This window comes from Apodemus sylvaticus, chromosome 3, assembly GCF_947179515.1.
Source record: "Apodemus sylvaticus chromosome 3, mApoSyl1.1, whole genome shotgun sequence".
Taxonomy (NCBI): Eukaryota; Metazoa; Chordata; class Mammalia; order Rodentia; family Muridae; genus Apodemus; species Apodemus sylvaticus.
The window spans coordinates 20,883,325-20,909,073 of NC_067474.1; the positions used below are offsets into that span (position 1 = coordinate 20,883,325).

A 25,749-nucleotide genomic window follows, 5' to 3' on the forward strand; every position below is an offset into this window, starting at 1 on the left:
CTAAACTTCCTGGCCTGTGCTTCTAGGCCTGCTTGGTTCAATTTCTGGAGGCCCCAGCGGGATAGCATTTTTTGTTCAGCTGTGTGTGAATCATATTGCAGACAGGCCTTGGATTTGTAATTCTCCTGCTTTACCCTTACGAATTGTGTCTGAACTTCCTGGCCTGTGCTTCTAGGCCTGCTTGGTTCAATTTCTGGAGGCCCCAGCGGGATAGCATTTTTTAGCAAGGACCTTTAAGAATCCACCATCTATAGAACTGATGTTTTATTCACAGAAATTGCAAGTTTCAGTGTGGGAAGGATGGTCCTATCTCTGTTTGGAAACCATTAGTCATATGTGCTGTTTAGTACAAAATGAGATTAGATAAACAATTGAAATGCAAGATGTGAAATTTTTTCACAGTGTAATATGTTCTCAGGGTTGAGTAATTTTTTATTAAAGATTATGAGTGTTGTTATTACAGAAAACAAAACTCTGAAATGTTGAAGAATAACGCTTTTCAAATGCAACATACTTTGATAAAGTATCTTGCTATCATAACTAGAATACAAGCTTAAATTGTAAAAGGGAGTTTAGTATTTTCCCTTTAAATACTCTATTTCTAAGTATCTCTGCTTACCTAGGGAATCTGTACAATGATTAAGCTCAAGGATGTTCGACTATCAGCTTTATGATTATATGTTTATCAAAATGTTCAATTAGGCACAGGAAAAAAATTGTGTTCTCTCTCTGGATGAGTAAAATGTCTGTAACATTTTAAAGGATCAAAAAGCGGGAGAGTGAAATCTCATATCTTAGTGATTCTAACAAATGTCCAAACCCTACAGCCCTTTGCTATACAGCACTTACCCACTGTAGGCAGAGTTAGAGTAGAAATGGTTAATACCCAAAGACAAAGATTATTACGTTCCCTCGGGTAACACTTGTCCACACCAAACTAGAAGAGAAAAAATTTAAAGCAGAAAGGAAAAAGTGAAAAAATGTAATAGGAAACCAAACTTGCTCTTAAAATCCTCCTGTGTGTTCTGAATAAGAATAGTCAAGGAGGAAGGAAGAAAGTGGTGTTTTGAAATCAGACTTTTTCATTATACTGAAACCCATTTGAGGATACTGCTTCCATGTCTCTATGACAGAATGGGTTTATGGGGCAATGTTTTAATGCTAATAATCCACTGGAGCAGACCAAGCAAATGGCAAATCAACAGACAGTCAACAGGCAAATCTCTCTCTCTCTCTCTCTCTCTCTCTCTCTCTCTCTCTCTCTCTCTCTCTCTCTCACACACACACACACACACACACACACACACATTTTCTACCTTCTTATCTTGGCCCCTTGCCTGAGACTTTGGGGGGAACCTGGCAGAAACATTTGCCTTTTGAAGTCATAATTTTGTAGATAACATTTCTTCATAGGACTATCTCTCCTCAGAAAATAAAAGCATGCATTTAAAAAGGAGGATCAATATAAACTGTAATTAGTTGATGAATACATCAATTTAATTGTAGTGTGCTAGAGTAACTAGCAGTAACTGATACAGATTACGAAGTTGAGTTTATATTTAGGGCTGAAACTGGCTTAATTGAATGCATTTAGACCCCATGGTACTTGCTGTTATGTGTGCTTACAATCTGGACAGTTTGACCTGAACATGATGCCACAGGATTATAATCTCAGTGCTTGCTGAGGAACAGACCACATCTGGGACCTCACAAAAGGCATCAATGGCCCTGGAGGCACCTGGGGGAAACAGCCTTTCAGAGAGAAGCCTTGTGTTTCTTCATACACTGGCCTGAAATAACTGTGTTTGGTGCTCACTAGGATGTTGCTGTAATCAGTTTGTTTGAAAGCTTGACACAACCTGGAGTCTTTTGGAAAGAGGAACTCTTAACCGAGAAAATGCCTCCACCAAACTGGACTGTAGACAAGCCTGTGGGCATCTTCTTGATTAGTGATTCAGATGACTGGGCCCATCCCATAGAGGAGCAAGGCCAGGGTGTGTCCTGAGATTTGCTCAGCAAGGAAATGGACACAGAAGCCATCTGTAACTTAGGAAGGTTACAAGTTGCTGACTTGTTTTGTTATTATTTAAGAAGGCCAAAGAAAGGAACATTTCTTAAACCAGGAACAGAGAGAAAGTAACACGTCAGGAGCCTAGTTTTAGACGCAGCCACCACTACAAACAGAACTATATTTTCATATAGAACCTCCACATATAGCACTGGGGCTCCAGAGGGGTGCTCAAATTTGTTCTTGCTCTCTCTCTCTCTCTCTCTCTCTCTCTCTCCATGTACACACTGGCACGCTGAGCTTTCAACCCAGGGCCTTAAGATCTATCACTAGGCTCTACTCTGGCCCCATTTTTCTGTTATCTGTTTCTTGTTCATACCTATTTGTGACCCCACTTTTCAGCTGCCTCTCCCAAATATCCACAACAACACCTCAAAAAAGCATCTACTAACAACATCAAGGATCCAGGAAGGAAGGTTGGCTCAAGCCTGGACAATTCCTTTTGAGGAGCTTACTTAGAAATCTAAGAATTCTGTAGCTCAATTTTCTTCCTTCTTTATTTGCTCAGGGCTATTTAATGGCCAATGCCCACTGGGAGTGAGGTATGAGGGGGAATTCCTTGAAGAGCAACCCTATAATGGCCTTCCCAGATGTTTGCCTTTAGGATGCAAAATGAGTTATACAAACACACATTGGAACATTGCTGGCCAGATACCAAGAGTGAGAAACACTCAACAAATAAGAGTGATAGATGAATCAAAAAATTAATACATCAGCAATCCACGATGTCATTAAAGACCCAGTAGACTAGCCATGAGGAGGCAAATACAATTTCAAAACTCAGAAACTGTTCTGTAGTTTCTGCAGCTCTGCCTTCCATTGTGGTCAATGTTCTCTAGAATTATGAATATTCGAGAGAAATAGTAATAAAAAGAAGCTAATTTGATTTAGAAGTTGAACAATACAGATCTTTGAGAAAAAGTTCAAGAAATCGGGCTAACTTGGCCTAGGTAAAACTCACCTGCTAGAGAGACTCAATACATGTCAAATACTTGAGCTCACCTGCTACCCAATGGGAACAATGCATAAAGTAGACAGCAATGGCAAGAAGAGATGTTGGGTTAAATTTAATAGGTATTTCCTGGAAGGACTCTAAATCTCTTACTGCAATTTAACTCAGTGTTACAAGGTTAATCAAACACAAACAAGCTACCAAGGAAAGCTGTAGAATCTTGGCTCTTGAGCAGGAAACCACGTATCTCAGCTGTTTTAGGTTCATGACTGCCCAGACTATCTAGGCTGAATAGAAGAGTCACCTCATTTTCTCTCAGCAGATCATGTAACTGACATTGCAGGTTTTTGACTTCTACTACATATGAGTCGAAGTGGAGTTTAGTGTGAGTTCTGGAAATGAAGAAACTGGACAAGGCCTGTATCCCAGAGAACTTTGACTTTTTGCTTGGTGTACAAAGAGTACTGTTGTTTTTTAAATTAGCTGCTTTCCAGATCCTATTACTGACAGTTCTACTTTGGAATATATTGTCATAACACTAAAAGATAGCCCAAATCATTAACAAACTGAGGCCATAGAACTGCTTATCAATCCCACATTCAAAGAAGAGGCTGCATAGAGTCTAATATTTAACCACAAACACATCTAGTTTTGGTCTTATTGGGAATTAATCAAATGCAAAACCAAGAATGTGTGGCCAAATATAGGAACAAAATGGCAGCCTTTTTTTTCAAAGTATTTAAAGTAGTTTAAAAGACTGTTCTCTGTTTTGTGACATTCAAAGAGAATAATTTGTGTGTGTGAGCATACCTTAAATTAATCATTTTTGAGAAATTATGGCATTATTCTAAGTAATTATCTACATACTTCACCTCCTGTAATGGTAGGCAATATCATTTTTTTTGCCCTTTTTGTATTTTTTAGAGAAAGAAACAAGCCTCTTTGGCGTCCCCTCCATTCTAAACAGATGTATTAATTATTCCATATGGACATGGGGTGACATCCTCCGTCCCATGTGTCCTGAGAGGTCCTCAGCTCTGCTTGCTCACTGTTACACACTTTAGGCACTACACGGAAAGAAATACCTCAAGATTTTTGAAAATATTTACTTTTAAAAAAACAGCCATCAAATTGTCCGTAATCACATTTTCTGCCTGGCCTTGAAAGGAGCATTATTCAATACATCAGTGGCCCTTCCCATAATGGCAACCTATTAGAAACTCATGCTGTTCTTATACATCTGAACTCCTTGATGTACTGTGCTCCCCCGTGGGCCCAGGGGAGCACTCTTGCTTCCGTTTCATGAGTCCTGTATGGTACCTACTGAAGCGATGGTTGTCAAAACAGTTGTAGAGTGGCCTTTGAATGCCAAGTGTGCCATGCCTTCACGCTGCAAATGACAATAAGTCTGAGTATATACATTATGCTGGCTTTTGTTGCCTGGAAAAAGGGAAGGCATTTGGGAAATAAACCCCCCAATTTTATTGCCTTTTAACATCTTTTTTCCATTTTAAACTTCAGAACTGGAAATTTGAAGCATTCAAAGGAACTGAAATCTCCTTTGTTGCCTTTTTTTCATTGTAAATTTTCTATAATGTGCCATTAGAAACTACACTCCACAAAGCCAGGCTTCTAAATGAATCCTTTCTGTGAGGCCATTTGAAAACTTCTCACGGTTTTTCTTTGTATGAAAGAGCTTCTGTTGATGGCACAAAGAACAAGCCATCGTCACATATAGGCCAGGCTGAGCAGCCCGGATAACTTCATACAAGGTTGCATTTTTCCCTCCACCAGTTCTTGATTAAGCTCAGCAATGACTGTTATCTGGGTGAGGAGCAAAAGCAGGATGCTTAGTTTTACTTTGCAAAAATCAAAAGACTCTTCTTAAGTCATGAATATTTACTAGGACATGTTCTTATTTTTCTTTCTTCCAGAATAATTTTCTACTTTCTAACAACGTGAAAACCTCCACTATCCACACAATGCCACATCGCTTTCTTTGAAAGAAGATTGTATTTATTTTGTGTGTATTGGTGTTTTGCCTGTATGTATGTCCATGGTACCTCATTGTCCACCGTGCTTGTGGAACCCAGAAGGGAGCACTGGATTCCCTGGAAACTGTAGTTACAGACAGTTTTGATCTGTCATGTAGGTGCAGAGGAATCAAACCTGGGTCCTCAGGAATAGTAACCAGTGCCCTTAATCACTGAATCATCTCTGCACGCCCACCCCTTCCTTTGTAACAGGAAATGACACTAACCACTGTTCAAATATCTTTATATCTGATTGACCTTTGAGAAAAAAATAGTTAAAAATCTGAGATGGCCAAAGCCACAGCAAGAAAACCAGCCAGGTACAATGCACACACCTGTTACTTCAGCACTCGGAAGGGAAGACTCCCAAGTTGAAGGATAGTCTAGGCTACAGTCTGAGACTCTGTCAGAAGACCAACAATCACAGGGTAGGAGTAACAGTAAAGTAAAGTCACTAGGTAACAGTGCTATTTAAACTTTATTATCAAAACTCTGCCAACTCTAGACTGGCCTACCAGAGGTCCTCTAGACCAGTTCTCAATCTTCCTAAAGCTGCAACCTCTTAATACAGTTTCTCAGGTTGTGGTGACCCCAACCATAAAATTATCTCGTTTCTACTTCATAACTGTAATTTTGCTATGGTCATGACTTTTAATGTAAAAGTCTGATATTCAGTATATGTGAACCTCCACAAAAGGGTAGCCCACAGGTTGAGAACCACTGCTCGAGGCACAGCATCATTCCATTTATTTGGGTCCTCAATAAAAAAAGAGAACATCACTGAGTAGGTGCAGGCATTTCTCTGTTTCCTGTCTGAATACAATGTGAATGCAGCTGCGGTTCCCAGTGTTGGACCTTCCTCACTGCGATTGGACTGTGTCCTCGGACTCTGAGACAAAATAAACTTTCCTTCCATTTAACTTGTGTTTGCCAGGTAGTTTGTCAAGGCAGCAAGAAAAATAACTAATTTAATAATTAACAGCAGTAGACAAGTTTAGTCAATCTTAGAATCTTGACAAGGCACGCGTGGTCTCAGGAGGAATCAGGGAAATGCCGGCCTGGCAGGAACCAGAGCCACCAACCAGGCAGTTGTGGGTTTTTCCCTTGGAAAGAAGATCTTGTGTTCAAGGATGCTTTTATAAGAAATGTACCTAAGAGAAATGCTTCGACAAGTCTGCCTTATTGCCTTACCATTGCCCCTCTCTACTCTAGGGAGCTGAGCTTGTGCCATTGAGCAGCTCCAGCCCTGCTGGGGTACAGACGTGCAAGGCTTACTGGTAGTTAACACGCTTATCTGACATTCCTGCTCCACTGCGTTTCCACCAGACTCCAGTTCTCAGGAAGTGCAGACAAGTCAGTTCCCCACTATCAAAACAACTCAGGGGAGTTTTGAGAAATTGGAGCTCTTGCATATTGGGTCATGAATGGCTGTTGAATTTGAACCTAGAGAATAAGAACTCATCGTCACCCACCCACCAGTGTGTAATTCAGAAATTCTACCTGTTTTATGGCCTGTTCTTGGAACAGAGAGACTTTAGGAATATGCAATCTATTTTAGGAGTGCCAAAATCTAAGTTGTTGCTGGAGCTCTGAATAACTACTGAGTAAGGAGTCCCAATGGACCATAAAATGGCACAGGCACGAATTTTCAATAAATAAATCAATGGAGGAAAATTTTGAAAGTCTGAATCCTCATCTTATGTGTACTAAATGAACCCTGTACAGGATTTTGGTGAATTTTATAAGGCAATACACATTTTCTACTCTCGTGAAAAAAAGATTATTAAAGCTGAAAGGCATCCTGGTATAAAGGACTTAAACCTATTGTGAATCAGGTACCATTTAATGGATATAATCTATTTTAACGCTTACCCACATTGTGGGATTAAATATTGCATTATGCCCTTCCAATTTTATGTTTATTATTTTAAAAGACATGAAATGGCATCGCATTGCTCAGGCTGGCCCCAAACGTTTGGATGCAACCATTCTCCTTTCTCAGCTTCAGAAGTGCCTGGGACTACAGGCCTGGTGTACCATACCCCACTATAGCCATGTGATAGGTAAGGCCAAGCAAGCACAAAAAGGCTATTTAAATGGCTCAGGGTCACACATCAGATAGATAGTAGCACCAGGATCTGAACTGTGGCAATCCAGCTCCAAGAAAACAATGTTAGTTGCAGAGATAGACAACGGCACTGTAAGCAAGGAAAGGACTTCTTTAGTTAATAGTAGGCTTAGTGCTGTCTTGTTGACAGATGTGAAGAAGATTAAAGATTAAAAGTATGAATAACTCTTTGAAGAGTCTTCACTCTCATGCATTTTAACCTTCTCGAAAGTGTCACACAGGCACAGGCTTGGGAAAACCATTTTACCTAACCAACACTTACATAAGGCATCCTATGTGCCAGCCAGTGGTCTTAGCAATTTATCAAACTCAGTTTACCCCATGAGATAAGGCCTATCATTGTCCCCATTTCCCCAGAAAATGGAAACTAGAATGTTTATTGGCTGAGCCGTCAAACAATCACTGGAGTCCTCTGAGAATCCATCTTTTGTAAAACTGGGATACTAATACTTCACACAGATAGAGATTTTTAGCTGTGGACTAAACGTTTTGTGTCTTCAATGCTGGCGCATGTTAACAGCAAGACTGGCCCTGTTGTTGCCAGAAGGAATAAGAAACAAAATATATACGAGAAAATTTAACTTTAAGATACCATATCACTAAGCATTATGCATTATAATGTATATCAAACAGTCATATGCATAACACATAATAATATATTCAAAGTATGCATCACAATGTCTAAAATATATACAATTTCTAACTATGAACTAAAATACTGACATCTCTTTCATTCATTCACTCAAACACTAAAGTTCTAGAATGGAAAAATGCTCATGCAAAGATTCGATCACAATTCTAAGGGCAACAGTTTCTGTTTATTACATTGAGAAGTGTCTGGAAAACACAGTTAAGGCTAGTCAATTCTGTCTATATCTCAACAGGCTTCCAATGATAGGATTCTCACAGATTACAGCAAATGCCTCACTCAGAGTCCACAACTGTTATGCCTCTAATGTGCTACAACCATTCTGGACAAGCTCCAGAGAGATCTCCAAATGAACATTATAATGCTTAGGATTTTAACTGAAAATTTTTCTCTGTTACGCATTTTAAACTTTCCAAAGGAGCCACACAGGAACAGGTTTGTGAAGCCCACTGTATCTGATTTCTGCAGCCATTTGTATATTTAACCAAAGCTTCCCTTACTTGTAAATGTATTTTTGAGCATGGCAAACCCACTAACATGGTATTGTTGGTTCACCTAATTTTAAAGTAATTTTCTAGTTGGCATATGAAGTTTGCAGGCCATATGGGATTCTCGGGGAATGCTTTGCTGCATGTGTTCACCTGTGTGATTCTGAACTGTGTTCTTCCTTTCCATTTAATTTTTTCCATGAATTTGATGATGTTCAATAATTTGACAAGCTGTGAACCTATAAGCAGGAGCTAAGTTCTTTAGAGCTTAGATAGAACTTTAGTTTTTATCAAAAAGTATGCTGAGGCATAGAGAAGAAGTAGCCTTATACAAAATCTTTTTCAAAGAAAATGACCCTGTGTGTGTGTGTGTGTGTGTGTGTGCGCGTGCGTGCGTGCGTGCGTGCATGTGTGTGTGTGTGTGTGTGTGTGTGTGTGTGAAAGAGAGAGAGAGACAGAGACAGAGACAGAGACAGAGACAGAGAGATCTCCAGTAGGTATTACTAATGAGTACATATGCTCAATACAAGTAGACCTTCATCCTCTCTTGGATTCTAATTACTTTGTTTTTCCCCCATTTTTGTTAACTCTTGGTTTTCTTCAGTTGTCTGTAAGTGACTAAGGTACCATGTTTCTTATTAATCTATTATTTGAGCCTTTCAGACTGGCAGGTTATGATAAATACCACGTGATATGGAAAAGTAACTAAAAAGGTTTTTGTTTCAGTTGGTAGACAAAAGATAGCTGTTGGTACTTCCACCTTTATGAAACTTGTATTATGACATTAGAGTCTAGGAAACTGTGGTTCTTAGACTCCATCCAGAAAGATTCCCACAGGGATGACTAATTTCACCACAGCATCCACTTTCTCTATTGCAGTACTTGCTTGTAAAAAATCCACAGATTTAATCATATCACTCCCTATTTCCAAAACAGAAGAGGGAAAAGTAAGCCAAACAACTAAACAAAAAACCCCATAAAGTAAGTCTGTAGGATTTCAGGGAGCAAACGACAACATTGAGGCTAAGAGCAGGCACTCCCAAGAAAATGCAGGCATTTTGGCTAGCAACCCAAGACATCGCTAGAAATAGTACTATTCATGGCTACCTTTTACCTGAAATCTGGCAAGCTCTTCTTTCCTAACAGTGTTATGAACCGGATATAGTACTCTGACAACCACAAGTGAACACACAAGTAATTCACTGATTTAAATACGAAATTAAAAATGACATAAGGAATTGACAATATTTACAAAGCCATTGCTATAGCTAAAACTTCTCTCTGGGTTTAGAAGGCCATTCACACAATTTACAGATCATTGAATGGGGCTGACCCTTGTTTTTCCTGCGACTTTCATGCCCGCCACAATCAGACATGCCAATCCTTACCACAGAGATGGAATTGGAGAGCAGCGTGCCATCCTGGCCCAGCATGTTGGACACGGTGATCTCTGGCAGATCCATGTTTTGTGGATGGAACGGGAGCAGGCCATTGTGGTTCATGGGGTGACACAGAGAGTGGTAACCGGACTCCACGTCATTCAGGTGCACCAGAGTGTGGTCAGGGAGGGAGGGAGGTGTGATGGGTGGGATGTTAAAGTCTTCACTTTCCAGACTTGGGCCAGGGTAGGACTGAAAAGACAGAGTGACACAGATGGTCATTAGCACTCACTTGTTTGTCATTCAAACCCAGGGACACAGCGTCCCCGATGATGGAAATGTCTACCAGCAGCATCACAGATTTGGCTAGGACATTCAAACATTGAGATCACCCCCATGCTTTGTTTCTTTTATGTTTGGAAAAAAATGCTTGTGAGATATCTGCTTTGGGTATAAAACCTGACTCTGCTTTGTGGCTGTTTTCCTAGGAAGTTGAACTCAAACAGATTTCAAAGATCCCATTAACATTTTCTAGAGCATTCATCTAGCTGAATACTTTTTTTTTCCCAATGAGAATTGTAGGGAAGGAAGACAATTTGTAAAATTCTTTGATCAAACATGTTTTATAGGACTCCCTACTGCTAAGATTATGGGATGCAGTAAAAATGAATTCCAGAAGTCTGGGGCAGTTGCTTTTCAGTTTGAAAAACCTATCTGCTTGTAATTAAAAAAAAAGTTATTACTTAAGAAGTAAGTTAAGAAGTAAGTGCCTAAGGGTGTGCTTGCTGAAAGTTTGGGGAATTTTAAAATGCCATTCGATGCTAATTTTACCATTAACATTTTATCATCAAAATAAAAGTGAAGATTGCTTTCCTGACTTCTGTAAATATTTATTTGAATTTCCCCCACAGGCTGATAACATTGCAACTGTTTAAATTCAGTCCCTTCCATGGTGCAAGACACAAACAATATTAATATTATATAGTACTCATTGTGAAACAAAAGTTAATGAGTAAAATAAATGGCATTAATATATCAGAGGCGTTTCTTTTATAAACTAGCAGGAAAATAGGAAGAAAGGAAGAAAAGCAAGATTATATTAAGACAAGCCTGCTTAAGAAGGGAATGTGGGAAAAGTTGAAAATGTTGGAAAGAGCTGAATAAACATTGTAGCAATCAATGTGCAGGGTCAGAAAGAACTTATTTTGTTAAACAGGTGTCATGATGTAAAAAGAAACATTTTGGCCCAAATTATTCCTACAAGTCAATCTTTCAAATTCCAGGGGCCTTTAATGTTTGTGTGCATGGGTAACAAAGATTCTCTTGTCTAACTGTACAGTGCTGGTTACAGTGTGCAGAATTTGAAACAAGCGAGCAGGCAAAGTGTAGGAGCCAAAGAAAGTAGTGTTCACTGTTCATTGAGTGTTCAGCCAATAAGCTCTATGCCTCCCTGCCCAAATGCCTGGGGTTATTTTTTCCAGATGGCGTCTATTTGTCTAACAGAAAGAAAATCTTCAACTTGCACTTGCTAAATGTTGAATGAGTTCTGATATATTTGTTTAGGTGCCGTCAGAAGGCACAATTAAATGGAGTGCTGCTTGGAACATCTGGAGTCTGGAGGTCGTCCCAGAGAAGAATGTGTAGGTATCATCTGAAGTCTATGAAGGAAGGACTGCCTTCTCCTCAGTTAAGTTTTTCTTAACTATATACAGCCTTCTGTTAAAAAAAGGCCAACCTCTCTGAAAGTTTAGTTATCCTTCACCAAAGTATTTTATTAATAGTGTAAATTTTTTGGCAGAAAAACATGTCAGTGCCCTGTGTCAGAATTATGTTTGATTACCCTGGGTGTAGAGACCCCAGCTTGAAGTTCCTTGTAAGTGAATTCAATATGAGATACAAAGGGCCTGATGGAGAAGAAGAAAGCAAAGTGTGCTTGGCCACTCCTATTTCAGATGAGTAATGTGACAGCCTGTTTACTATCTTGTCGTTATTCAAACCTTATAACTGCTTTCTCTGTTTTCCCCCTTTTGCTAATTAGAAAACTGGAATGCAGAAGTTTCTTAGTGGTTGACAGTCCATGTATAGGGGATGAATAGAAGACGACAGAATCCCTTCTTTCTCTTTTTATTTGTTGTGATCAAACCCAGTGCCTTGTGGATGTGAGACTAGTGTACCGGATGGAGCTCCGTGGCTAGTTGCCATCGTTTTTATCAGGCCAAATGATACAAAATGTCTTTGCTTCACAAAACTTCATAGTTTAAGAATCATCGCCATCAACAGCAGATTTTCCCTTGTGCTAAATTCTGTCACAATGTCTACCCATTGATTAAATATTTAGTTCACATAAGCACAAGAATTCACAATCTGTCTTTCTGCAACCACTGTCAATTGTGATTTTAGTTTATTTTATTGGTAAATTATTGTTTTTATTTAGCTATTTATTCATTTTCTACTTATGTGCTTCATATCCCACTCACTGCCCTCTTCCAGGTCACCCCACTCTACAGTGCTTTTAAGACATCAATCAGTGCCTGTTTGAAACGTTCCTCAATAATCATAACTAATACAGAGGTAAAGGAGAAAGATGGTTTTAATTTCAGAAATGCCATTAACCCTCTGAAAATACTAAGTGATATTTCACCCTGGTGGACCAGGACTTTACATTCTAGAGTTTCTTCGGTAGTTAAGTCTTACTTTGTGGTATTTTAAAGGAAGGTTTAATTGGTATCACTTTACATTGGGTGATAACAATTGCACTGCAATTTAGCTAAGCTACATGGTTTATTTTCACATAATTACACATTAAGGTTATTTAATCCATACAATTATATGCCAAAACCACAGACTCTACAACTTAGCTGGTAATGCACAGTTATATGGGTCAAGAATTTTAACAACGTAAGGTTACTTAGCAGTTTCTGTTCCTTACATTAGAAGTCATGATGTGGTTATTTGCTATGAGCCTATTAGAGAGTAATTGATGCCCCATAAAAGTACCATGGTAATTGTTTAAATGTCAAAATGTCCAGGAATGTTGAAAAAGTTGACTAATTCCTAGCTTTTCTAAAGTGTGGAAATGAATTAATATCCAACAGTGGCTTCCATAGGACATGGCAGGTATAACCTGACTTTCAAGACCTTACTTATGACGTGTTTAATAAGTGCAGTTTATATTACATCCACTTTCAGTTTGAGGGCATCTAGCACAACAGGGTGTGGTTTAATACTTCTCATTCCACATGAAAATGCTTTCTAGAATTGTCCTTAAATATTTGTTGGACAATTAAGAGAGGATTGCCAAATTCGTTCACTCTTCCATTCCTTCCCTCCCTCCTTCCTTCCTATATGATAAACTGAGTCTTTAAAAGCATAAAGTTTGAGAATATATTGCAGTTATTGCAAAGGCTCAAATAATTATATTCTCCGAACTACCATTACCCGATCCTAACACAGAAGGTACAAGTTACACCACAGAGTGCCAAACAGCTAAGGTGTCCTGTAAGGAGAGTGGTGGGTACAACAGACCCAGGAGGCTGGGCAGAGGAGTCTTAATTGTCCTGTGACTGCTCACCTGGCCATGGCATGGTTTCCTAGCCTTTCCATAATTACACAAATGATGTATAATGCAGAATTTATGATCCTCTGGCTCTCCGAGCTGTTGGCAGCTAATCCCCCATGTCTCATGAAGCCCCTAATGCCCTATCCTCAGATAGGGTCTGGGGAAAGGAGTAGAGTCTGATCAAAGCAACAGAACACTCCAGAAAGATTGGCCTGAGAAGACGAAGGTAAAGTCCTCCTGTGGATACAGGACCAGATGCGGCACTTGCTCATTGATAGGCACCTTTGGTTCCTACTTATTTTCTCGCTTCATTGTGGCCTGTATTTTAAACATTCAACTATTCTCAAACTCTCCCAGGAACAAAGATTATGCATGTGATCCTTTTTTAAGGGTCTCCATATTCCTATAAGGCAAGAGCAGCACTTTTTAAGAATTGAATTAGAGATTGCAAAAAAAAAAAAGTTAATCCCGTGTTCTAGAAGGCTCCCTTGGGCTGGGGCCCGCTACAGAGTGCGGTGCAGGATAGGCACAGAGTTTCAAGGTGATACTTTCATCTTGATCCTCATCTACAGTCTCTTCCCGGGGCCAGAATCTAAACCATTGGCCTCCCGTGTCCCCAGCAAATGTGGAAGTCGCTAGTAACTGTCTCTACGAATAGAAGAGGATGCTTTAGGGGACAGCGGGGCAAAATGCTTTCCTGCACTTTTAACTGCTGAAATTTACTTCAATAAAATGTAAGCTGGAAATGGGCACACAAACTAATCTAAGCCACAGCTGAGCTACATACGTATACATGGATCCAGTCCCCCAGAAGAATTCAAATCGCCCCTGAGTAGCAGGCTTTTCATTGTATATATACATGGGGAACTCTCATGGCGATGCAGTGCTGGGCCTCACTGTGTCCTGAGGAAACCAAGCACCATCAAGTGTGGGGTAGGACCAGGTGTACTGGCTTGAGGTTGGGTTAATTCTGAAAAACAGACCAACTACTCAGGCTGCAGGGGGACTGCCTGAAGCTTTACAATAGCAATTTACAAATATTACCTCCCTCAAGAGAGTACGTTTATAGTTGTAAATAAGAGGCCATGACTACTACAACTCATTTTTGTAAATCCTGAAAAAAAGTGGAATTTGCACAGTTTCACTTAAAAGGTTCTCTGGTGAGAAGTGGACTGGTTACAAGCATGCTAGTGAGTCCTTCAGTGACTAATGAAAGCATCCACAGCATGTTGGAAAGACTGGCAGCTGCTCAGTCCAACAGACAAGACTCATCTAGGGTCCCAAGAGCAGGTAGGAGTTTGGTTTTGGATGCAAGTTTTCTTCTGCTCTTGAACCTATTTTAAAACTCAATTTATAGAGTTCTTAAGAGCATTTACAACATACATTAAAAATCCAATAATATACGTTCTCCAGATAAAATGTACCTGATAAAGTGTTGTTGTTAGATGGATTTGTATGTGTCTTAGAATGAGTCCTGTCTAAGAATAAGCACTTTAAGACAGTTCATGAGGGACTACATGTTCAATAAAATGAGATTGTATAGGATTTTCTATCATAGGTAAGACCTGATAGTGAAAAAAATGTAGTTATACACAATGTACTTAATTATTCCACAAACAGCTAAGTTTCACACTTAGTTGAATGGAATTAGGTTGAATGTCTTCCTTTTCATATCTGTGTACTGGCATGTGTGCATGAATGCTTGTGTGTGTGCTCACTGGTGGTATATGTGTGTGTATGATATAGGCCAGAGGATATGTATAGAGGTCAGAGATCAATGCTGGGTGTTTCCCTCAGTCCTTCTCTGCTGTAATAACAGACATTTATTATTTTTAGTTTATGTGTATGGGTTTTGCTTGCATGCATGTTTGTGCAATATGTGCCAACATTGCTAGAGCAGGCCAGAAGAGGGCATCAGATACCCTTGGAACAGGAGTTAGAGAAGATTGTTAGCTGTCACATGGGTGTTAGGAACTGATCCTGGGTCCTCTGGCAGAGCAGCCTGTGCTCGTAACTGCTGAGCCACCTCTCTAGCTTCTCTGCCTTATTTTTTGAAACAAGGTCTCTCACTAAGCTCAGAACTTACCTATTGAGCTGCCTGTACAGCCAGCGAGTTTCAGTGAATAGGAATACAGCTCTAGGAATACAGCTCTAGGAATACAGACATAGGTAACTGCATCTGGACTTTGGTTGGTTGGGCACTGGTTTTAAGGCATCATGAAGCCAGCACTTTGCTGACTGGACCATCTATTCAGTCCCTAAATTGCATGCTTTAAATCAAAGAATAAAATAATAGGGAACAGAGAGCGTACAAAGGATACTGAATGCTGGGATTGACTTACTGAGTAAAGGCCGACACTTGGCTCCTTAAGGAGCCTTGCAGCCATGCAGTCTTGCAGTCTTGCAGCCATGCAGCCTGGGACTGCAGAGTTCCCATCCAAGTCAAAAGATGAAGGAATCTGTGAGTCAAAATGATCATGCTAATTTTTCACAAACAATACACTGCTAGCATTATGGCCAGCCTGTCTTGGATTTGGGGCAGGTCAGGGATTGGGGAGCTTCCCAGGAAAAACTTTGGCAAAGCGGCAAATTGGATAAGGAAATGGTTTCATTCTAAGACTATAACTAAAGAGAGTAGGGTTAGGAAAACTCCAGGGGATTGGTCTGCTTGCAGGCCTTCTCAGCCATTTGAGTAAAGCCGACGTCCGCCCCACACGTGCAGCCTTCTCCAGCTCCCATTTCAGTGTTACAGGAAAAGAGAGTTCTCACCTAATTTCTGGAAGGTCTCATTCTCCTGACTGTTTGAGTGCATAGGTACTCACTTCCTGTTTAATTGCATAGGTAATCGCTTCTTGAACCCCTCGCCTTACTTATTCCATGGCCCTGTATCCTGTTTATGTTATTTTCTCTGTCTGCAGCTCCATTTCCTTTGCCACGGTCTGGTCTTTATTTTGTATTCCCAGTCCACATTATTGTATCTGCAAATGGAATGTTAATTACACTGACTTTTCTTTCTTTCTTTCTTTTTTTTTTTTTGACTGCAGAGAATTCAGGTTTTCATATCATCAAAATAATCCATGCCGACCAGAAAAAAAAAAGTTTCTCCCAGCTTTTGTCTTTTCTTCTCTTTTCAAAATCTAATCCTCTACCAGAGGGACACTATATTTTGTGGGTCCCTACCACATATTGCAATCATTATGCACAGCATTCAATCTTTTGTGACAAGAAGTCCCATAACTCAGAAGAATTCAAAAGATAGCGTCTTGTACACATCTTTAAATTATGTGATGGACTCAAGCAATCATGCAAACACTAAAAATATGGCTATAGTTATAGTGCTGTAAAATATGGTTCTCATATAGGTCTTTATTTGAAAGATAAATAAATACTACTGCCATATACAGAATTCCTTAATTTTTAATCTGTCACATAGTTCCTGAAAGTGAAGGACAGAAATATGCCAATGTTTAAACATGTTTTATCTTCTATTACTGAGCAAATAACTCAATGGGAATCAAAATGAGCTGAAAAATTTACAGGAAAAAATGTAAACAATAACTACCAAAAAAAAAAAAAACCCAAATCCTTTAAGCATTCTCCGTACACTTTGTTGAGTGTCTACATTGCATTGCAGAAGTGATTTTTCCCAAAGGCTTTGAATAGCATCAATTCAATCTCTAATTTCTTTTGAGAAGACCTTCAGAGTCAGATTTTTTTCTGATTCTTTTGTCTCTGCATGAACAAGGGTTGATAGCTTGAGACTATAATGTATTACTGTGGAAAGCTTTGGTCTGTTACATAAATCATTTTAACACTCAGCAAGAATTGTCCAACAGTGCCATTGACGTGCTCAGGCCAACGATCCTGAAAACAATTTTTTTGTCTTTCTTCACATGCTAGACAATAGCAATAAATCATCTTCATTTAAAAACACACAATGTACTAATTTTTCAACCAATAGTTATCAAAATAAAATTTTGGGGCAGGAAGCATAGCATTTATATTATTGTGGTCATTAATTTTTAGAACGTTGTTAAAAAACAGACAGTTCATGCTCATTTAGTATAGAAACGTTGAATGTCTACTATGTTTAAGACATTCTGCAAACAGTCACTTGAGCTACAAAAAATTCGAAAATGGTTTGTAGGAAGGAACAAATTGGAAGATACAAAAAGAAATCCAACTCCCCTGTAAAGGCCATGTACTTGAAATATCAAACTAGGTCATCCAGAAAGGGAAATTATGTGGAGCTGGATGTCGAAGTGGTACTATCAGCAGATTACACAGATTTCCCATCCTGAAGATCAGATATTCTTGTTCAGATGTGACAAAAGAGGACCATGATATAAACCCGTGCTTGACCAGGCAGCAGAAACAAGACTCAAAGCAAGGCCTTCATGGGCAAGACCAGTCTCACCAATCAAATCAAACTCGGGTACGGGCTCAGGTCTGGCCTTTACTAGCATTTCAATAGAAGATCAAAGTAAAACTTGCATGAAACTAGAAAGTGGGATCACCTTGTGCATACCTAGAGAATCAGGGAGCTAGGACTGGAGGAGCTGAGCGGTCAGGGCTAATAGCGGGAGCTTCAAGCATTTTTGGCGTCATGAGGTCAGTGCTTATACCAGATGTGCATGGGACATGGTTTCCTGTCTCTCATGTCTGTCGCCAGCAGCAAAGGGCTTCTTTTGCCATTGTCTATTAATGACCTCAGAATGAGGAAGAAGATTATTTCCCCTCAGTGTGGCTTAGAATTCTGTATGAGTGTCCTCACATATTTTAAATTCAAGCATGGAGTCTAGTTGTCATGAATAAGGGGAAACAAAAACAAGAACTAACTGATTTCCTCACAACATTGTGTTTCTCCCACCATGTGGGTAGTGAAGAAAGCAGGCAGAAGCTGAGGCATTACCTCTAAGACCCCAGTCGGGGTCATTCCTGATTTCCAGTGACAGGCCACCATTCCATGTTTGCTGTTTACTGGGCTAATTGAAGCATTTAATTTTCAATTTTCAATATATAATCTTAGTGGAAATGTAACCTAAACTTTTTCAAATTTTTAAAAAGTTTTTATGACTGGATATCTTGTTTTACCAAATGTATTATTTTATAAATAACCCAAGTAAATCAAGTTTTGAAAAAGGAAAACCATCCTGAAATGTGTTTTTTCCCCCTAGAGCCTTTTTACTGCATACTTGACACTTCATTTCGATCCTTTGTTTTCATTTCTAGTAAGGAATATCCTATCACCGGTGTCTGATTTAGGAGACAGGAACATCAGGCACAAATATCAGATCACCTCTTAATAACAACTAATATTTTCTTTCTTTACACCTCAGATCTCAAGTCTGTACAACAGGGATGAAAATGATCAGCCCATCCATGAAGAGGTTGTCATGGTGCAATAAGGAAAATGAAAGATTGTCCAGGCTCTAGGTGCTACCCTAGCCCAGCAGCAGCAGCAGCAGCAGAGCAAAACCCCCAAACTATATTTATTCAACTCTGTATAATTTAACCTTTTCACATATAATGACCAATACTAATGAATACTATCTAGACCATTGTTTAAATATATGTATATTATTTCATTGTTGTCTAATTTATTTCAAGTTTACATTTTGCATATTTAAACTGTTTCCAGTTTTCCTGTTATGAGTCACTGTGATGAATCATATCCGTTTATTTCCTTAGGAGAATATTCTAGAATTCTATGTTTATCCTCAAATGGAATCACAGAATGCCAAGAAAATTTCATGTTTAAAATAGTGTGTCGAAACCTAATGTGTTTTGTCAACTTAATAAATTAAAAAAAAAACTTTGGATTTCTTCTGTTCCTAAATATGTCTAAAATAATCAAATCCTTCAGCATGTCTGAGCTCGGGTCTCATCTACAGTGCATAGCTGCAATTGCCCAGACACTGCATGTCTAGTGAAGAGGAAGAAGAACTCACCACCACTGATAACCTTATCCAGGTTGCAAACAGCCACCTCATAAAAATACATAAAATATATGCAAACAAACATGCATTTGCTGATTTTATAGCTGAAAAACTCTCTATGGCTTTTTTGGTTCAACCTATTATTTCTCAAAGCATTCCCATACATGTCACACCGTACACCTCTTTTAATCCAGGCAAGGACTGAGGTCAGGATACTGACACATAACTAAGTTTTTAAATTAAAATTAAGCCTCATCCAACAAAGAGGTAGGCTCATGTGGGCTTTAGATCTTCCCAAGCCCAAGGAGTTCACTATGAAGTTTACTTTTCAGTGTTTCCCATGTCACTCAAACTTTCTCAGCATCCTTGAGTGGTAGGAAGGATTGAAGGCATTGCTGGTCAAGGTTTTCTTCAGTTCACCCACAGAGAGTGACAGCTGGCAGTCCCTTTCATTCTTAAGCCTCTAATTCATGCTTGACGGGAGTAAAGGACACACTGACAGAAACTTCCAGCAAGCATGGATGTCCTGGTGAAGTTCATCATCAGCTTCAGAGCATAAGAAATAAATGGCTGGTGAATGAAGATAGCAACTGCGTACGATGGTCAACCCTGGGACTGCCTCTTCACAGAGGGGCCAATGTAAACTCACACACCAAGCTGGCCTTACAGGACAGAGGAAACTGGGAAGCTGCTAAGGCCTTGTTTATCAGACTCCCTTTTCAGTATGGAGGAGTTCCTCTTGCGTTCCCAAAAGGTGACTGCTACATGGAAGTGCCAGCCCCTCACCCGCATGGCCTCCAGAACCTTTCTGCTTTATGATTTCTGGATGTGAGAACTCACAGTAGGCTCAGCTCTTGAAAAGCTGTTTTCAGCTGAGTCTAGAGAGGCCTTCAGGGTTGGTCGCAAACTCTGACCCTCAGAGATATGTGGTGAACCATCTGAGTCACAGGCCAAGTCACCTGGTCACTTGTTTAACTTTCCAGCTGACAGGATCAAACGCCAGAACCGATGGACAGGAAGGACAGCACGGACAACATACTCCAACTAGTGCCACCAAGTATATTCAATATATAGACTATTAAATAATGTAGGTCAGATGAAGCATAGAAAAATACAGAAATAAATAAAAATTAAACTGAAACCTTGGAGTTTCTGGGACCTCTAGCTGGTTCTGTTTCCAAACCCAAGGACAGAACTACTCAAGGAAACTTGACACTTCTGAAAAGTGTTTGAGGTGGCAGATGAGGGGACAACAGAAAGTGGTAGAGTGATGGGGGTGAGTGGAAAAAAAGTCCTCGGGCCAAGGCAGTGTTCTTGTGTTAAAAATGAGCAGCACAGTCATTTATGACATATTAAGATTTTAGTGATTGTGTAGAACAAAATTTAATTGCCTTGGTAACACAGTTGGTACACACACATCATGACTCAGCACAGTAGTGTTCTGAGACTGAAATGCCACTAAGTTTTTAGGCATTCCCTGGTAACAGGTTTATTATGAGTGACCCAAAATATAGAGCTTTACAAAGACACATTGCATTCCCAAAGGTCATACTCTTCCATGTGTTAACGAAAAAGAAATCCAAAATATAATTGTAAAAATGGCAAAAAATTGGTTGAAAAATGCTTCCCATGCTATGGGTGGTGGTCAGCTGTGCTCTCCCTGCACATGTCTCCCCACTGCCCGAACAGCCTGCAGTCTCCAGAGGTCTTCCCACTGAAGAAACCAAGCTCTAAACAGAGTGTGGCTTTTCCAGAATCTGCTTCTACCACAGATGATGCTCCATTCACGTGCTTTTGTAATTTTTATCACTGAGATGCATTCCCCAATGTCTAAAAAAACACACTATTAGACAACTCTAATGAAATGCTCAAGCAGGCCCAGCAACAAACATTCATTTTCTGAAAGTTAAAAATGAGTCTTTATATTCACAAATCCCACCGCTTGGAAATGTATATGATACACAACATTTAACCTGTCAGCAGCCTCATTAGTGTCAATGAGTAGAAACTGGCAATCAGGAATGGTGAGCTTCACGTGTGTTTATGTTTTAAAATGTTCCTGAAATAGCTCTGCTGGCAGGGATGAAACACACACTTCTCTGAGACAAATGGATTTCAGTCTCCATTTTATGGTCTATCTACATTTTTTAAGAAATTTGTATTTCACACATAGACAGTCGTTTGTAATTAACAGAGTTAACAGCCCACAAAATAATAATAAAGTGTAATAATAACAATTAATAATAATAATAATAAATTTAAGTTTAACCATACTGGTACATAAATGATCCATAAAATATGCGAGGAGACTGATGGGTGCTTAATGAGCAGGAGCTCAAAGATATCTATTTGGATGGAGCCTGTCTTCAGTATCCATACAGCCATTAAGACATTTTCATAAAGTGGAAGAAATATGTGAGCTATTTCAAGATATAATGCAGAAAAACAGACTTCCATGTAAAAAACCAATTTAGGAAGAAAACAACATAAACAATAGTAACTTGTGTGTTCAGGGGAAGCATCTTTTAAATTTTGAGTAATGAAGACGTCAAGCCAAATGCTAGAGTAGTTTAACTTAATTAGGTGGCCTAGTTCTCCAGGCATCCTTTCATTTCCCATTGAAAACTCAGCTTGTATGCGAGGCAACAGGAGCAATTTTGTCTGTAATGAATACCTCTGGGATCGCACAGTAATCATTTGAATGTTATTCTGAAGACTGGTTTGAGTAACTAGTCTGTGCTTGTTAAGACACCAGACTCTGTTGGGCTAACTAGATTACTTGCTACATGCAGTTTCATCATTTTATTGGGCTAATGGACAAAAAGTCAGGTTGACTTTACTCCTGAAAAATGTCCAAAGGAGCCAGTCTAAGGGCAATCGGCCTAATCCACGGTAGAAACTTAGGCCATGATCATGGATATTTTCTGGCCCAAGATAAAGAGGTTTTGTTTTTTAAATTTAAAACTACTCTTAAAAACACAACCCCTTCCAGGCTCTTTTTTACCACACCTCATTTACACTCTGATCTACAGCGTGTTCTCATTAGAAAAACATATAATTACAAAAATAGAGAGTCATTGCAATGCTTGCAAATTTTAGAATATAATTCTTAGAATAGGTTGAGGAAAATATTGGTGCAAAACTGAACGTGGAGAGCCAAATAGCCCCACTGCCTTTGGATTGCTTACCACAAACAGCAGCAAGTTGCTGTGATGATAATTCCAGTTATTATTTAGCTTATTACCATATTAACGCTGCATGTCCTGTTCTTGAAATGACTCTCCCAGGAGGAGGAGACACTGGCACCTCAGATTAAATGTGTCTTGGCTTATCACCCAGACAATATCACAATAAACCAAGGAACCCGAGGCACACTACATTTCAGCAAGGCAACATTGAGAATCCTTAGGAATGGAAGTGTCAAAGTACTGAGGTGACAAAACCACACAAAATAAGTTTATTCATCTACTTATCTTACAATAAATGGCTCTGCATACTTGATGATTCAAACATGTTTCTATGCCTGGAGAGAAAGAAGAGCAGCAAGTCCTACCTTTAAGGGTGCACAGCCACAGGGAAGGGCTCAGGCGCATGGAGTAGCAAGTCCACCCCTCCGTATGACACTGCAAAACCTTGACGACCACCTCTCCATTACAATGAGGAGCAGACAGGTAGCAGAAGTGAGCATGCAGGGTGAACTCTTGAGGGATGGTGACCAGGAGAAAATGGTTTTATTGAGTGAAGAAAGATCAAAATTGGAGTGAAGACTATGTTCGATTAAGTACAGCTTGAGTAATGAAGGCATCCCCATAGGACTGTGCCTGAGGATCAGGTAACGATTTTACCACTTCTAGAAAATAAGTTTGATGTGTAAGGAAGCCAGAGGGTCAGCTCCCCTCACGGGATCCCTGAACTCAGTCTGATGGTTGGCTCCAAGCATCCACATTTGCATTGGTCAGTTGTTGGAATGGCCTTGCCTGACAGCAGTGGGAGGGAAGGGCCTTGGTTCTGTGGAGGTTTGATGCCCCAATTAAGGAGATGCTGGAACAGTGGAACAGGAGAGGATGAGTGGGTAGGGGAACACCCTTATGGAGGCAAAGGGGAGGGAGAAGGATGTTGGATGTGGGAGGGGGGTTTGTGGAGGAGTAACTGGGAAGTGAGATATCATTTGAGATATAAACAAATGGAATGATTTTTCAAAAGCATGAAAAAAGAGACAAAGTAATAAAAAGGAGAAGAAGAAAGCCAGAGGGCATGCATCACAAGTTGATGAACTGGTGAGCTAAAGTCTGCACTGCTACTAGGTTCAAGTCCCAAGATGAGTCAGAAAGCAATGTTGAAACTCATAGAAGAGTTTACCCACATGTATGGACGAACTTGAATTTTTATTTGTATTTTAAGTGAACTGTAAAAAGTTTGAGTCAGTGCTTCTTAAGACTGGTGGAAAACATAGCACTGCTGCACTTTATTGTTATTGGTTAGCTTCTTGAATAAAGCAGTATCGGAGGCAATTACCTTACAAAGGGAAGGTTTGTTTTGGTCCAGAGTTTTACAAGTAAAGTTTCAGCCCCTTTGCTTTAGGTTGCTGGTGGGCCTGCTGGACGGTAATTGGAATCAAGAGAGAGAAAGGGGTCATGGTACAATCCACAGTAACAGTGTGTCCCTGTGGCCTAAGGATTTCCCACTCTGCCCAACTTCCCAAAGGGGCCATCCCTTCCAAACAGGGCCACTGTACAGAAGAAGATGAGGGTGACGTTTGGACCTCTGAGGACAGCCATCTGAAGTGCTGCATCTACCACTTGCTTGAGACCTGGAAACTTCAGTAGAAGATAGAAGAGAGAATTTTGATGCAGATGAGAGCTTGGAAGGAGGCCGAGAGAACATGGAACACACACTGAGAAGAATGGAGAGTATGATCTTAGGTATGGATGCTACACATATAGGGTGTGGCATGAGGTTCTGAGTTAGTACAAACAATTCATTCAAACTGAAGGAAAATCATCCCCAGAAGGAAGGACAGAAGAAGGAAATAAAGAAGAAAGGTACAGAAACAGGAAGTAGGATGGGGGATGGGAATAGAACAATCAAATAGAAAAAAATTAATATAGTCAAGGCAAAGGTCATGGATGATGTAATTTCTCAAAAAAATTAAAACCACAAAACCTAAGGTTCTCCATTTGTGCTCATCAGAAATATCTTTGGAAATCCACCAGCAACGGACTGCTCCCTGTATAAATATGAGCCACCCTTCCCCACTTTTTCACACAGACCTATTCCTGAAGGAGCAGAGTTCCTGTGTCCATGGACCAGGAACATGATGCTGTTCCTAGGTGTGGACAGCAGGGAGCAGAAGATGGAGAGGCAATGTGAAAAGAATGCTCCTCAAATGTCTATGGAAGAAGAAAGAAGCAAAGGTGTGTACCCAAGAATAGACTATCTCAGGAGCCAGAGAAGGCACTGATGGGGAAATCCAAATGACATACGTCCCTGTGATGCACTCAGTTCCGATGGTCACAGCCATCTTAATTTACGACATCTAAGGAACTCTGGGATGTACTACCATGCTGCTGGGAACCAGCGAGAAGAACTTACTGTGAAAAACAGTAAGGAGTGTTGCACATAAGGTAGATCTAACAAGACTTAGGAAGGTGTGGGGGTTCCAGCTCAGGCCAGAAGCCCTGTTTCCCACCACCTTGATGTGCATTCTGCCACAGCAGTGTAGGTAATGTGTAAATTAAATTTTGTTGTATCTATTCAACATACCCAGAACTATGAGGAGTATATAGACACAACAAAAATGGTTCCTACAGAGAATGTGGCTATCATCGCAGAGGAGCCCTTACCTTGGCATGTGACAGGAGCATCATCTACTCCTTTAGGAAGGATCTCAAGTATGTTACTAACAGTCTTTGTGTTGCATGGTAGGTCTGCAGACTTATTCTTTCCAAGTATCTGCTCCTTTGTTTCTATCTCTGTTATCTCACACAAGCATGACAAGAAGGCTGCCCACATCTCTGTCCCGTTCTCATCTGGCCCTCTGTTAGTCTCTTCACAGCTCTCTTAAACTGGACAAGCCAGATCTCGCTAGGTCGTGGGCTACCCAGCAACATAGTCCCGTCAGACAGGGTTTGGAAGCATATGAAAAGAAATATTGCATTGCATGGTGTAAAATGATTTTACTCAGGGTTTAAACAAGTTAACTAGTGTTTAAAGCCAAGTCCTGAGTGCCCAGAACAGTTACAGCTGTTAGAGCAGAAAATAGTCAGGTTTGTAAGCATGGCACCGGGGTGCAGTGGCAATGTTATGGTCTTTTATTACATACTCGTCAGTCTCATTATGGGTGGTGTTTTCAATTTAAAATCTGCCTATCAATTACCAAGCCATATGCAGAAACATTTAAGGGTCTGTATATACTAGCTTAAGAGGTAGAGAATGCTCTCAGCAGATAGGGCAAGGAGCCCTTTGAGACTGTCTAAAAGAATATCATTAATTTTTACAGTGTACTTTCGTTTCTGGAGCAGCTCCAGCATGGGCTTTCTATAAAAATCATCTCA

General features: G+C 39.9%; 1 protein-coding gene across 2 annotated transcripts in view; it reads right to left on the reverse strand.

Moving 5' to 3' along the window:
• The window catches only part of Tox (thymocyte selection associated high mobility group box), a 302,052-nt gene that overhangs the window by 129,112 nt on the left and 147,191 nt on the right, over positions 1-25,749 (reverse strand). For both annotated transcript variants that reach the window (XM_052176040.1, XM_052176041.1), the window contains one exon: positions 9,707-9,949. In XM_052176040.1, coding sequence (XP_052032000.1) covers positions 9,707-9,949 — 243 coding nt within the window. The remainder of the gene's footprint in view (positions 1-9,706; positions 9,950-25,749) is intronic.